The sequence below is a fragment of the Telmatherina bonti genome (assembly GCF_933228915.1).
Source record: "Telmatherina bonti genome assembly, chromosome: 5".
NCBI lineage: Eukaryota > Metazoa > Chordata > Actinopteri > Atheriniformes > Telmatherinidae > Telmatherina > Telmatherina bonti.
In genome coordinates, this window is record NC_136623.1 from 10,951,522 (window position 1) to 10,965,375 (window position 13,854).

General features: G+C 40.1%; 1 protein-coding gene across 1 annotated transcript in view; it reads right to left on the bottom strand.

Moving 5' to 3' along the window:
* The window catches only part of agmo (alkylglycerol monooxygenase), a 71,580-nt gene that overhangs the window by 13,967 nt on the left and 43,759 nt on the right, over positions 1–13,854 (bottom strand). The window contains exons 11-12 of the mRNA XM_079240054.1: positions 9,952–10,034; positions 9,308–9,413 (exon numbers count right to left, since the gene is read on the bottom strand). Coding sequence (XP_079096180.1) covers positions 9,308–9,413; positions 9,952–10,034 — 189 coding nt within the window. The remainder of the gene's footprint in view (positions 1–9,307; positions 9,414–9,951; positions 10,035–13,854) is intronic.

The following is a 13,854-nucleotide window of genomic DNA, read 5'->3' on the forward strand; positions in this document are numbered from 1 at the left end:
GAGCGAGTGGAAACGACATGCTCGGATAACGACGACCTCTCACCGTTTGCCGCCTTATCTACGTTGTCATGGCTGCGCTGTGGGGAAAGACGGGGCGGGTTTTGCCATTTTTACAGACAGGTCAGGTGATGTGTTGGAGATAACGGTATATTGTGCAGAGGCACTGCCTTTGTATTTGACATGAACTTAATAATATTGTTCTGACCTCTTCTTTTGGCCATGGAGCATTTATCTTTCCCCTTCAAAGTCTGACAGAAAAAAAGCTCTTGTGCAACTGGGAAACGACTTCAGCGCAGAGATAAAAAGGTGGAAAATCCAGTGTGGTTTGAAAACAATTTACTTTTTTTTTTTTTTAAACACTTTGGAATAACATAGATGACATAGATTTAAATTTCCTTCTCCGATGTCAAATTTGCATGACCTCAGACACCACTTCTTAAACTCTTTTATTACAAGGAAACATTTCAGTCGTATTGTTACAGAAAAACACAGCAAGCCCTGTTAAAAAACCTCACTGGCTTCTTTTCGTGATTTTGTTTTGGGGAAAACTAGAAAAGCAAAAAGATGCCAATTAAAACAGCTTTTACTATTGAATTTTTATGAAGTTAATTAAAAACCAGTAGATTAGTTGTGAACAGGAATCTCTGAGACACTCTTATTTTCAGGCATAGAAAGGTGTGTTTTTATGAACTCTCCTTCTAAATTACTGTGACTTCACTCACAGCTAGTCCCCGTTTAAGAGAATAGCTGCATAATTACTCTGGGATATACAGTGTCAGTGCTCCGCTCCGCAGCTTGTTTCCTTATGCCTTCAGGCAAAAACAGGGGCCCATAGAGAATACAACCCTGTGTTACATTAGTGCAACCCAAACTCCACCGGAGCCACACACATATCCACCGTGTGAGGTCACACACAGACAGAGAGTAGGTATCTTCAGACATTATAATCTAATCTAGAAAGCAATCTATTTAACTTGGTCAGTATGGATCAAACTTTTAGGTTTCATTTCAGATTAATATTCATGACAGAGAAAACGTGCTTTAAAAAAACAGATAAAAAAAAAAAAAACATAAAATAAAGACATTTTTACATATGTATCAGTCAGTCTGGACAACCACACCGATGCCGCGATATTACAATACCTTTGGTATCATATTGTACTAAATTGTACTTTTGTTAGCCTCATAATACTTTGATTTTCTTATATAAAGGTGACAAATACATGTAAGCCTTTAATTTAAATAAAGAGTCTTAAAAGTTCTGACTCCTGGAGCCACAAACATCCTGCTGACATCATCCCAGCTTCCTCAACAATAAGCGGATGGCATCATTATAAGCTACCTGGAGTCTCCGTAGACCAGCCTTCCTGGAACCTGACCATCAGTGTGCACCATAGAGCAGTTTTTTATTTTTTTCAGTTTATTAACAACGTTTTAAAGCTTCGCATCTGATCTGGCTGAAAGAAACAGATCATAAATATAAAAAAATAACAGACTGAGTACATATGAATGATGCTATTAAAAAAACATGTCTGCATCACATCATTTACAACAAAATCTCTTTCCACAGAGAAATGTAAAACACAACCAGAACCATTTCCACTCGGGGCGGCTCACTTTAACAGGGTACGTGTAGTCGCTGTTTACGTCATTATTAAAAAAAAAAAAAAACTCATGCTGACAATTTAAAGGCTGTCACACCTCCTGCCACATGGGAGGACGGGAATACGTTAAATAAAAGCTGTGCTTTACTAGAGAAAGTGCAGTGAAAGCAAACCTGAATGCTGCCTTCCTTGCTAGCTGGGAAACTGAAAAGTTTTGTCTGAATCAACGATAAGCCACTGCTGCAGTAGAAACTGTCCTTTTTAGTGCAGCTGTTACATACCAAAACAAAGATCAAGTGACTCCTGGTTTACTGCAGACTACATACCAAAGTGTCACTGGGCAAGACTCTGGACCCCACGTTGCCTCCAAATGTGTCTATCAGGGTGTGAGTACTTAGTATGCACATAGAAGTAAGAGTGTAAGAGTGTGTGTGACGTTGTGTAAAAGTGCTTTGAGTGGTCAACACATGATTAGAAAAGTTCTACGTCTATTTACCAGTTCACTGTACATAATGTGTCATTAAAGCCTCTGACTAGTTGTTTACAGTTCAGCTGTCCTGAACGCTGCGCTGCACGTCTTGGCTCAATCCAATTCATCGAGTTTTCAAAAGCAAACGGTTAACACAAAGCCCATGCAGCTTATATTAACACCCCGTGCACCACTAGTCTCCCTGGTTCACACACTCTGTGAGCAGTGTCGTCTGTCTGAAGCTGCGAGGCCTTCATGTGGGCCGCGCAGACGTGGGTTAGGGCGGCGAGTGGGCGGCTGGGAGCGAGAGGCAGCCCTGGTTTACAGGTCAAGCCTGCAGCTTTACAAGGGAAATCTCCAGAGCCACTATAAATACCGCTGGGAGCTTTAAGGGTGCAGTATATCACACCACTGGTTTTGAAGGACCACAAACCGACCTAGTTTTTGTAGTTTTTTTTTTTGTTCCCTTTCTGCCTCCCTCCCTTCTCCTCAAAAGTACAGTGAGCCTGAATACAATTAAATGTGAATCCCCGCCCCCCCTCCTCTCTGTCTCTATTTCTAGTGGCTGTTAATTGATTGGCCCAACTTCAAAACACCCCTCCTCCTGCCACTCAGCAACAAAGAGCTGGCCGTTCCCCTCACACGTCAGGCCCATACATCATGATGGTGGCTTAAAGGTTTGGGGGTGGTTGCACTGTTTTTCCTTTGCTCTACTTCTGAACAAAGGGCCACAAATATGTCAAGAACCATTTCATATTAACAGTGAGGATTTCCAATGAGCCCCACCTGCAGGCGTGACAGTTATTCAGCTAAACCTGATGTACGGCGACTTGAAATGAGGCTTAATGATTTTCTTAAGGAAATATCGGCATGAAACTTACGATGCTGTCAAAGTGACACAGCCGTGCAGCACGTGCAGCATAAATCAAAATCCTTCTTTGCTCTCGAGCTGGCTGACTCGTTTTCAGGCACGGCTTTTGGTTAAATGTAATTAATTCGGCTTTTATTTAATTTCATGGTGAGAAAAAAAAGCCAAAGACGGAAAGCCTCGAGTTGTCATCTGAACACCTGAGCGGCACAGATGTGGAGTCAGAGGACATAAAAGCAGCGATTGCAAATCTCATCAGGCTGTGCTAGTTAGCGGCAGACGACGCTAATTGGTTCCAGAAGTGTTGCTTTCATTCACACAGGCTGAGATGGCAAGCAGAGGGGGTAGGCAGAAAGAGAGAAAAAGACAAAGAAAAAGGAAAAGAAAAAAGGGCAAGTAATGAGAGGTCAACCTCCATCTACAGTTGAGCTGCCAGAGCCAGAAAGGCTCGCCAATTTTATGGTCAATTGCGCCACGCATCTGGACTCATAGATCACAGGCCTGCAGGGCAGGACTTAGCACCCAACTCAAACACATTTCACACACACAAAACAGACCACACAGCACACACAATCACAGAAAACCAGGTTACACACACCATGGGCGCATGATACTGTGAAAGAGTTTCATGTACAGTTTTAATCTCAAAACAGACAATAATTTGGTAATTTCTGTGTGATATAAGAGAAACTGGGGCATGTTGTCACACTTTTCAGTCTCTCTTACACTGACTGAGCAAAATACACTGCGGCGGTGTGAATATGACACCAAATGAAAGAAGTAAGTCTTGGCTACCAATTCTGTTTTCATAACATCATCATATCCCATTTCAGCAAAGAGCTGTAGACGGTCAAATACGATGACTGCCCTTGTGACGGCTTGCCCAGTCAGTGGGACACCATTTTACAAGCTAAACAGTCGGGCTCTTTTTATTCTGCAGTAACATGTACTTTTAATTTGAATTTAAAACCACATTTATTTCATAAAAGACAATCTACCACAGGAAAAATGGCCATGACCTTACAAATCAATAGGTGCGTTTCCATTACACCTAGCAAAAACTAAAAATCGCAATATAAAAACGCTAATGGAAACATCTACATTCTGAACAGACTGAAATATTACTAAAAAGTTTTTACGCTCTCCTGAGGTGTTTTTTTTTCAGATGTTTCAATATAGAAATGTAGCAGAAAAGTATATACATTTTTTTTGCATTTTCATGTCCTTGGACGTGACGTGGAGGGTCATGACTATTCATTTCTAGTAAAGATTCCAAAGTATGGAACAAATAACAGCAAATTCCAGAGTTTTACAAAAGCAAATGTGGGAAAAGGCTTTAAAAAGTCGCAGTAAATTCTCCCCAGCAAGAAGGGAATTGTGTCTTAGCTACGTGGCTACTTTGCATAAGATGCAATTCTTATAAAATCTCATCAGACGGACAAGATTTTACATGAACTAAGGCTAATGCGCTAAACAGTGTTCGATGGAAACACCTGCAAATTGCAACTGTTTGTAAAAAATATTGCTTTTATTTTGTGAAAAAAATGTAATGTAAACGCAGCATCCTCTGTCTATTTGTTGGTAATATATGGAGTACAACATGGTCTATGTGTCTGTATTTATTTGTAACATATGACAATTTACCTTAAAGTGGAGTCTGAACTTATAGGAGTTAAATCTCAGACAACTGCAACTATGGTTCCAATTACAGGGGAGCTCGGGTCTCTTTAAAGCAGCAGAGTTCTCCTAAAGACATTCAGCTGGAACTCTAAAAGAGGGGGGAGCCTAAAAATAGCCAACTTTCAGGTTAAGCTTACATTTTCAACAAGGTTCCTGATGTTTCTTAACAATAGGGATGCACAAATACTAGGGTTGCACGATTCTGGATAAAATGAGAATCATGATTTTTTTTTTACTTAGAATTGAGATCACGATTCTCTCACGATTTTTTACCAATATAAATATTTATTGCACGTATTACCAGCACATCAACTTTGCAACAGCTGACACTGAACATAAAAACAATGAATGACTCTCTTGTCTTCTCTCACACACACAACCTTTGAATAATTTTAATAGCAACATTTTTTAACAATATTTTTCTGTGGATAAGGTGATGAGAGGTAGGTATGTTTCTTAAGATATAAACAACAGGAGGGTTGGATTATGCAATGTGGGTGTAAAGGTATTCAAAATCTACTTTTTTTTAAAGTGCCTATTTCAATGGCAAAATAAAAATAATTTAAAAAAAACTTAAAAAAAAAAAAAAAACAACAGAAAAGAGTTTATTCATAGTACTAAACATATTTCAGGTGGATTTGACTCATTTTTTGTTTCCCAACATTATTCCTCTCTCCTACAACGTCTTTACATTACACGCATATGGCCATTATGCAAATTAGGCGATGACATTCAGCGACTTGTGGCGACTTTTAGAACAGCCAATAGCTACTTTCTTTACTTTGGACCAGCAAAGTGACCCAAAAGAGACACTTTGGCAGAGTTACTTCGTTTTGTTATTTGTTTTTTGTAGTTTTTTTTTTAACTTTTGGTTTGTTTTTAGTCAAAGTAAAACACGAACATAAGTTGGCAAAAACATAACTTTTTAAACTACTTATTGGATAGATAGTTTAAACTGGACATTAACAATCTAAATGGACCAAAACAGAGACAATAGAAATTATGTTAGTTTACATCCCACTCTGTAAGCCAGGGAGGGATCAGCGGTGGATTTGCACATGCACTATTCATTTTGACTGTTCACGCGGACTTGTGCAAGTGTCCTCTCTGCTCCTCTGACCGGCTGGGAGTGCTTTATTACGGGGAGAGGCTCCTGCTACTTGTTCGATACAGTAACTGCTAATCAATATGTGCTTTCAAGTCAGTCGCCAAAACACCAGAAACATTTCCAATAACTCCAATAAAAGTCGCTAGATTTGTCGCTTTAAACAAAAAAAAAGCCACCAAGAGGGTTTGGAAAGTCGCCAGATTTAGCGAGAAAGTCGCCAAGTTTTTTCCGACCAGCCGGCATCTGTGTCACGTAGTATAAGGAGTCGTCGTCGTCATATGTTGAGGGAGTGCTTGTTTTTATGCAGGTGATGTCCCGGTTCAAAATGCGGTATATTCGTGGTCTTCTTTTTTTTTTTTTTTTTTTTTCTTCGTCGTTGTCATTTGAAAATGAGATGGTATACAAGTATGAATCAAGATTGCAATTTTTTTTCACGATTAATTGTGCAACTCTAACAAATACCACACTTTTTCAAACCAAGTACAAGTACGAGCAGTTACATTTGAGTGCTTGCCTATACTGAAAAGTGAGAAGTACTAATAAATCCCATTTATAGTTCACTGGTAAGGTCAGTGGACCAGAATATCAGATGTGGCAACTGAGTGGCAAACAGGACATCCTGTAAATGTAAGGCGTGAAAGCTGTTAAAATCTTCATAAAAAGGAAAGATAAAATGGTTCACCGCTGCAAAGTTGTGTGCACTTTAAAAAGTGAGGCAACCAGCTGCAAAATGTTTTTAAAATTACTCAAATGTAGTTTGTGACGTTAATTTAACTGAAAAATTAAAATTAGGACGACTTCTTTCGGTCTGCGTTTGTCTGAGCTGAAACAATTCATGTTAAGTGAAGCAATATCTCTAAAAATTTGAGTTTTAAGTTTACTTTTCAAACATCCCATCCATCCAGTTTCCATACTCGCTTATTCCAGTGCAGGGTGTGTTCTGCTGAGCAAATTTACTTTGCCAAGTTTTAAGTGTTCAGAGAAGAGTGATCATGCCAATGTGTTCCCGCCCACACAAGGGAAAGAGGAATTCCAGGAGAACCCCTAGACTGGGCAACCGGCAGCCACCCGCCCCGGGTAGACAGTGCATGGGCCCCAGGGCCCATGAGCCCGAAAGCAACCCCCCCACCCCCGCAGGCCAGGACTCCCAGATCACCACCAAACGGCAGCCAGGCCACAGTGCACCAGTCGCGCCCCCCATACCCCCCAAACACACACATACACACACATTCACACACCCATACTTCCTCCTATGCTTCATCTCACACTCCCCTACCCCCCTATCCCCCTCTCACATACTTCCCCATACACACCCCATAACACAACTGCCCTCACAAGCTCCCCGTCTACACACCTCAACACGTTCACCCCCCCATTCACACACTCCTTTCTTTATCCACACACATTCCCAACCCGCCTCAAAATCACCCACTCCTCCCCACACACACATACCCCAACCCACCCTTCTATCTCCACTCATACACTGCCCCATTTACATCTCACACCTCCCACCCCATCTCTCAACTTCTATATACCCACACACGCCCCATCCCACATCCCCCTCAACTCGCATTCACACACTCCACTCTAAACAAACACACACACTCCTACACCCCCCATATATATTCACAGTCCTCTTTATTCACAAGCACACTCCATCATTGACACACCCAACCCGTCACGGCCCCCTACCTACAAACATGCCCCCCACATACACAACCTTGTCCATGAGTTGTCAGTGTTTTATGTCATGATGACTAAGTGTAATTAAAACTGGGAGGTGATACTGGGTGCAGCGATCAAGACCACCTTGACGGCTCCACACAGCAGCACGTGGCCACCTCCAAACACCCTGCCTGTGTGGGATGTAGAGCGGGGAAGGAGGGGGGTCCAGGGATTTAGGTCTAAAGGGAAGGGAGCTTCTTCTCTTAAATTAAAATCTGTTTTTTTGTTTTTTTTTTTGCTGCAATATTACCATGACAACAACTACATTATAATGTTTATGCTGAAAAATTACAGAAATTAAGCAGTTTGGAAACGGCAAAAACTGCATGAACTCACTTTCCCATTATATTTAACCATGGTTCTTTGAAGTATTCAGCGCAAATGTTTTGATTATTGTCTGAGTAAAAACTGAAAGTTTAACTCTTTTTGTCGCTTGTAAGCTTGTTTAAAGTCAAATTACTTTCACGGTAATATTGCGATGATTGCTGAGAAGTTTCAGCAATTAAAACGCAAACTATACCGTGACTGGAATCACCTGGCAGCCGTAAATGAACTCAGAAATTTGATTGTTTAAGTCAGCTTTTGTTTCTATGTTAACTTCAGATGTTTAGCTGAAGGAATTAAAGAAGAAGAAAAATCACACATCTACATTTACAGTGTGTAGATGACGATTATGTGATGGGATCCAAAGCTTGCTGCGATACTAAACAGAGATTGAGGTTCGACTTTTCTGCCAATTCCTAAATCCTGTCTCGCTTTGACCACACTGTTACTGCGTGTTCATTTTTATGATCATGTTGCGGTAGCTCCAGTTGTAGGAAAAAGGCCATCACATATGCAACCGTCCCTTGTGTTTTCACTGGCAACTGCCAATATCCACATCTGCACCAAAGCTAATTAGCATTACTTCCACGGTGTGGCCAAAGTCGAAAATTAAAACTCTTGGCTGTCATCTCGTAAAGGCACTGTCTGCAGGCCAGTGCTGAGGTGTAATTTACAGGACTATACAAATAATCGAAATGATTTTAATCACACTATTTACACATAGGAAATCAGAAGCTAAGTAAGCGCTGGATTAAACCACACAACAGGATAAGGAACACTTCAAAATGCATGAGGTAAGATTTTTACCTTAGAAGTTCTGAATCAAGAGCTAAAGAAGTCCTGAGAAGGAATCCAGCTGATGATTTAAAACTACACTGATTGTCCGAACAGAGAACGTGCCAGAAGGGAGAAATGGATTCCTTATTTCTGCACCATATGTCACAATTTATTCCATATCCTTGGCAACATTCATGTTAAGCAGTTGGAGACAAATTTCTTATTTCTTTTTTTTATGTCATCCTGCCAAACCTAATAAAGAAAACAGATCAGAGAGGCAACCATTGTGTTTACTAGGATATAGACGTTGTGTAATATGCACAGAGGCACAGGTTTGGAGCTTGAACCTGCAGCTGTCCGTGCACACATGCAGAAACCATGAACCGGTTGTCTGGGAAGCTAACGTTAGCTCAAGCTGCTAAACTATGCAGCTGTCAACACCTAAAGAAAAACATCTTAAGGATTGTTGGAAGCATAAAAAGTGGGATAAAATATTCTGTGTCTCCAGGGGAGAAGCTCGAAGTTGAATAAAACCAAGCAAATACTGGCTGGTTCGGAAAAATATGAGTTTGGAGACAAAAAGCAAATTGAGCTTGTGAGACTTCTGCAGCTCAGCTCTGATCTCAACTCATTTCAAGTTTTGACCAAACTCTCTGTACTTCAGATGTACAGCAGACAACGGAGCTACCAAGCTCTCATGTGGAAACAAATCTGTGGAGATGACTATTATGTTGCGGTAGAGCTCATCTTACCTTTGTAGGGCCAACAAGGGAAGGCACGGGCATCGTTAGGCAGTTGCACCTCAGCATCATCACCATGACAACACAACGAAACATCTCCAAGAAAGCTGCTGTTGGCCTGAACATGACAAAATAAATACGACAACATAATGCTGAGGTACAATAAGAGAGCTTCCAAATATTTAAAGCTTGATGATTTATTGTGATTTCATTTAAACTGATTTGAACCCTAATTTCAGTAAAGTTGACACCAGGGAAACTATTTGCATATTAACAAAAAATTATGCAGTTTGCATTTATTAACATCAACATTAAATATCATTTGGGAATTAAAAATAAAAAGTTTTCCAGGAATTCCTCTGCTTTTAGAAAAAAATGTCTTTAATTACTTCATAATCTTTATCATTTTACTCGGTACTCACTCATAATATCAAATGAGCTCATTAAAGCAACACTGGAAGCTTGTTTAATCTGTTATTTTTTGTGTAAAAATGCCATAAAAAACCCAAAACTGGGCAAAAACCGATAAACACTAACAGCAAAACCAGATGTCTCCTGTCTGAACTTCATCTCCCGCTGTGTATTTCCATCATCTTGTCAAGTGTGCACATGCTCTGTTTGTTCATTTAAAAATCAAGCCAACAAACAAACTGTACCTTTGATCCATGATGAAGCCCAGCGAGGTGAGAGTAAGCAGGACGTAGCTGGTCATGCCCAGAGTCGTTAGCTGAGACAGCATCTAGGATTGAGCATTTCCATACCATGAGAGATGTGGTCAGAATAAAATACATTAAAATCTAAACCTTAAATCAATACCATAACTGGTCAGGTGATCTCAGGAGACCTTCCAGGGAGAGCAGTCATAAAAACCGCACGGCTCTTCGACTGTTTACGACTGCCAACCAAAACATGTCTGACCTTCCCAAGAAGTGCACTGGCACACACACAACGCTGCAGCAGATGGACTGGACCTCTTACTTTACACTGACATGCCCAGTTTACGCGGGCCTTCTAATCATCCTGGATGGCTCTTGACAGAAGACTTGACCACAGAAACAGCATTTTGAATCCCCTAAAAAGGAGCCAAAACAACCCAAGCAGAAATCCCATGCAGATTTTCTCTGACCTTTTCCAAGCTATTTGGGACGCACACACACACACACACACACACACACACACACACACACACAATGGATTCACACAAACACATAAAGTACAGAACTAATTTGTGTTTTCTAACACAGGGCCTTGGCTGAGGGCAGCAGCTGGAAGCCAAGTGTCTCCTGAGGATGCTGTGGGCTGTCAGCTTGGGCTTATATTTCTCTGACACTCAATACAGAGACTAACAGCCAAATCTCACTGCTCCCATACCCAGGAGGAGATACTGTATATAGTCGGCATAAAATCAACCCATCAACAGGTTGCAATAAAACAGTATTTCTTTATGTTTTCCAGGAGTGACGAGCCATAAGGAGGATATTATCTGAGCCCTCATATGGGAACACGCGAGATGATGCAATTATGGCTTCAGTGATTTAGTTGGAGGGATTTTTGCGCTTCTGTCGGGCTGAACGAACAAAAGTCACTCTGAACTGTCAAAGTTAATTGAAGGAGAATAATCACCACTCAGGAGTTCAAGGGCTATAGAGACAGTTATTTTTGGTTGGAAGTGTAATGAGTGGAGAATTATTTAGGAATCAGAGGTTATGTGAACTTATCTGTGTCTAATAACCCACAGGGCTCGGCAGAACAGACGCGTTTGCTCACGTTTCTGTCCGCTGAAATCATTCACTCTCAGCAGGACTCACCTCTTATTTTGCAGCATTTTTCTTTTATTTTTAATTTAGTGCACATAATGTTTAAAGCTTTTTTCATCCTGTTCATTTTAAATATGATCCAAAATCATCCGACAGAATCGGCAGCGGTGGCCAGAAATGAAAGTTAACATCTGGTGGCAGCACCGCGCCGCGAGCAGAGGACTGATTGTGTTGTTTTGTTGTCCCCCGAGACGTAGGAGATTAACTCATTATTCAGGCGCTCTGGCTGTTATTCTCACAGGGTTCAAGGAGGCAGGTTGGACAGTTGGAGAAACAACGGTATGTCGGCTATGAAAGGTTTTTCCAGTTGGTTACACAGAAAATATGCCCTCAGTTAATCTGATACAAGTAGCTGAAGTCAGTTGTGTTTATGTTAAGCTGTACGGCATTATGCTGAGAAGTGTGTCTGACATTTTGACATTCCCTTGCTTTTATAAAGAGGCAAAAAAATGGACCAATCACTCTTTAAGGATTCACATTGTGCAGTTTTATGCATAAAAATGCAGATGTGTGAAAATATTTAAGACAAATAATTGAGGACAAAGTTACGCAATCAGCTCATGGTGAGGAAATTGTTGCAGAATAACCGTGCTATTTGTAATTCCAGCTCATTTCTGATCAAAAGAAGAGTTCTGAGAATCGAAAGTTTCCCCAAAAAAAGCAGCTGACAGGAGTATTTTTGTTTCCATTTTAGAAAGAACGCCACCAGTATGTTCAGAAACCAGGATGTCGCTGCCAAAGATGGCTACTTTGATGAGTCAGAGGTTTCCAATACATTTTGGTTTATAAATGGATCGCATGACCTCTTGTCAACTTTAATCATTTATTTGTTCTATGCTGTCATTTCAGAGTAAAACTGCTTGAGTTTCAGTAAAATAAAAAGATGGAAAAACTGGGATGTTCTGCAAATAAGTCTGCAGCTTCACAAGCTTCTGCATATGACTGACGATCGAAACATGGCCCCAAATTGAGAGCTATAAAAGACAGTAGTTAAACTTAGAGGAATTCAAAAGATGTTGACCATTCCCAGTAACTTTGTCTAAAATGGGAAGGTTGCATGTTTCCTTTCAAAGCATCCAGATGAAAAAAACTAAAAGTACAACATCACGAAATAAAACAGCTAAATAAACATCAATCAGCTACAGAGCAGTGTTGGTTATAAGTTTTATAAAAGCAACATCCTAAACAAAAGTTTAGAAAAGGTGTACCCAAACATTTGATCCCACCTCCTCATTGGGAAAATAAGCATTAACATATTCATACATAGCTTAAATGTACAACTGTAAATTAACCCTTTCATCCATGAAATAATGAGAAACAATGCAACATTTTTTAAATACAGTATTTTACCTCTACAGACATATGCAATGATGCTTTTTTTGTTTATTAGAGGTATTTATAATTCATCATTTATGATTTATTTAAATGTATTCTATGAAATATTAATAAAATAATATATCATCATATTTATATTATGTAAATATTGTATAAAATATAGCTGCATCATTTTCTTTTCCTATTTATCACAAAGGCAAACATGCGTAATTACATTACGTTCAATTATATCACATATTTATTTTTCCTCCAGTGAGTGGAAACGTATTGGATGACTCACTAACATCCCCTGAAGTGGTTTATTTACAAAAATACCATCATTATTCATGAATATGCAAGAAAAAAGCTTGTAAACAGGTGTCCACAATATGGCCACTATGCATGAAAGGGTTAAATAAAAAATAAGTGGCTATCTAGGAACTGCCCAGAAGCAGTACAATGTAAATAAATGCAGTATTACTAGTTAATTTCTGATGAAATGAAGCCCTTTGAAGTGATTTATAAAATAAAAATGTTCAGATTCATCCCAGTTTGCTTAACGCTTTACATGCTAACTTATAAATAAAGTCCGTATGCTGCAAACACAGAAACACTCGCCGGGACTTAGAGATAAAAAGTCATGCTTGGTTTCCCTTTCTGCCTCTAATAGTATCTGTTTAGCCTAATACAATATGCACGTTGACCTGACGATAACGTAATTGAAGACTGGCTTCACTTGTTTGAAATAGTCATGTTTTCATGGCCTCGAATTAACGTAAAGCCCATAAATTGTCCTGCAGTGTATCTTCAATTGTCAAGCTAAATAAGCGGCTTGCGGACATGTGGGTATAAATACATAACAGTGACATGATTTATTGTCGGGCCAGAGTGCTCACTTTGTTATTTTCCCTCCAAGTCCTGATTGCTGCATCCTGAAGGCTATTTGGGTTGGGAAATGGTTGACTCGACAATTAAGGCGTTTGTGTTCACTGCTGGACCACCAGCTGGCATTTCATTCGCCAAGAGGGAGGGGAACTCTCAACTCTGCACAGGACATGTGTGTGAGGAAGAGAGAGAGGGAGAGAGAGAGAGGGACCACAACTGAAAGAGCCCCATGGAGGTAACGATCAGACAAGAAAAAGACAGGACATTTTATTTGGGAGTTTGAAAAGGATGGGCGTGACGGCACTTTTTGGCTAACCAAAACTATGCCTGTAGGGAAAAAAACCTTCCAAAGATAACTGCTGAGGAGACCTGCTTCTCTTTTTTTTCTTCTGAAGAAGAAGGAAGGGGGTCTCTTGGCTTGTCGAGTGGAAAATAATAGACAAAGGTTGTTTTAAAGGGGAATGCCGATCCGTCATTCTGTCAGGATTTAGACAGAGCTAGTCTTTTACTGCTGGATAAGTACAGGACTCCAGTCCACCATGA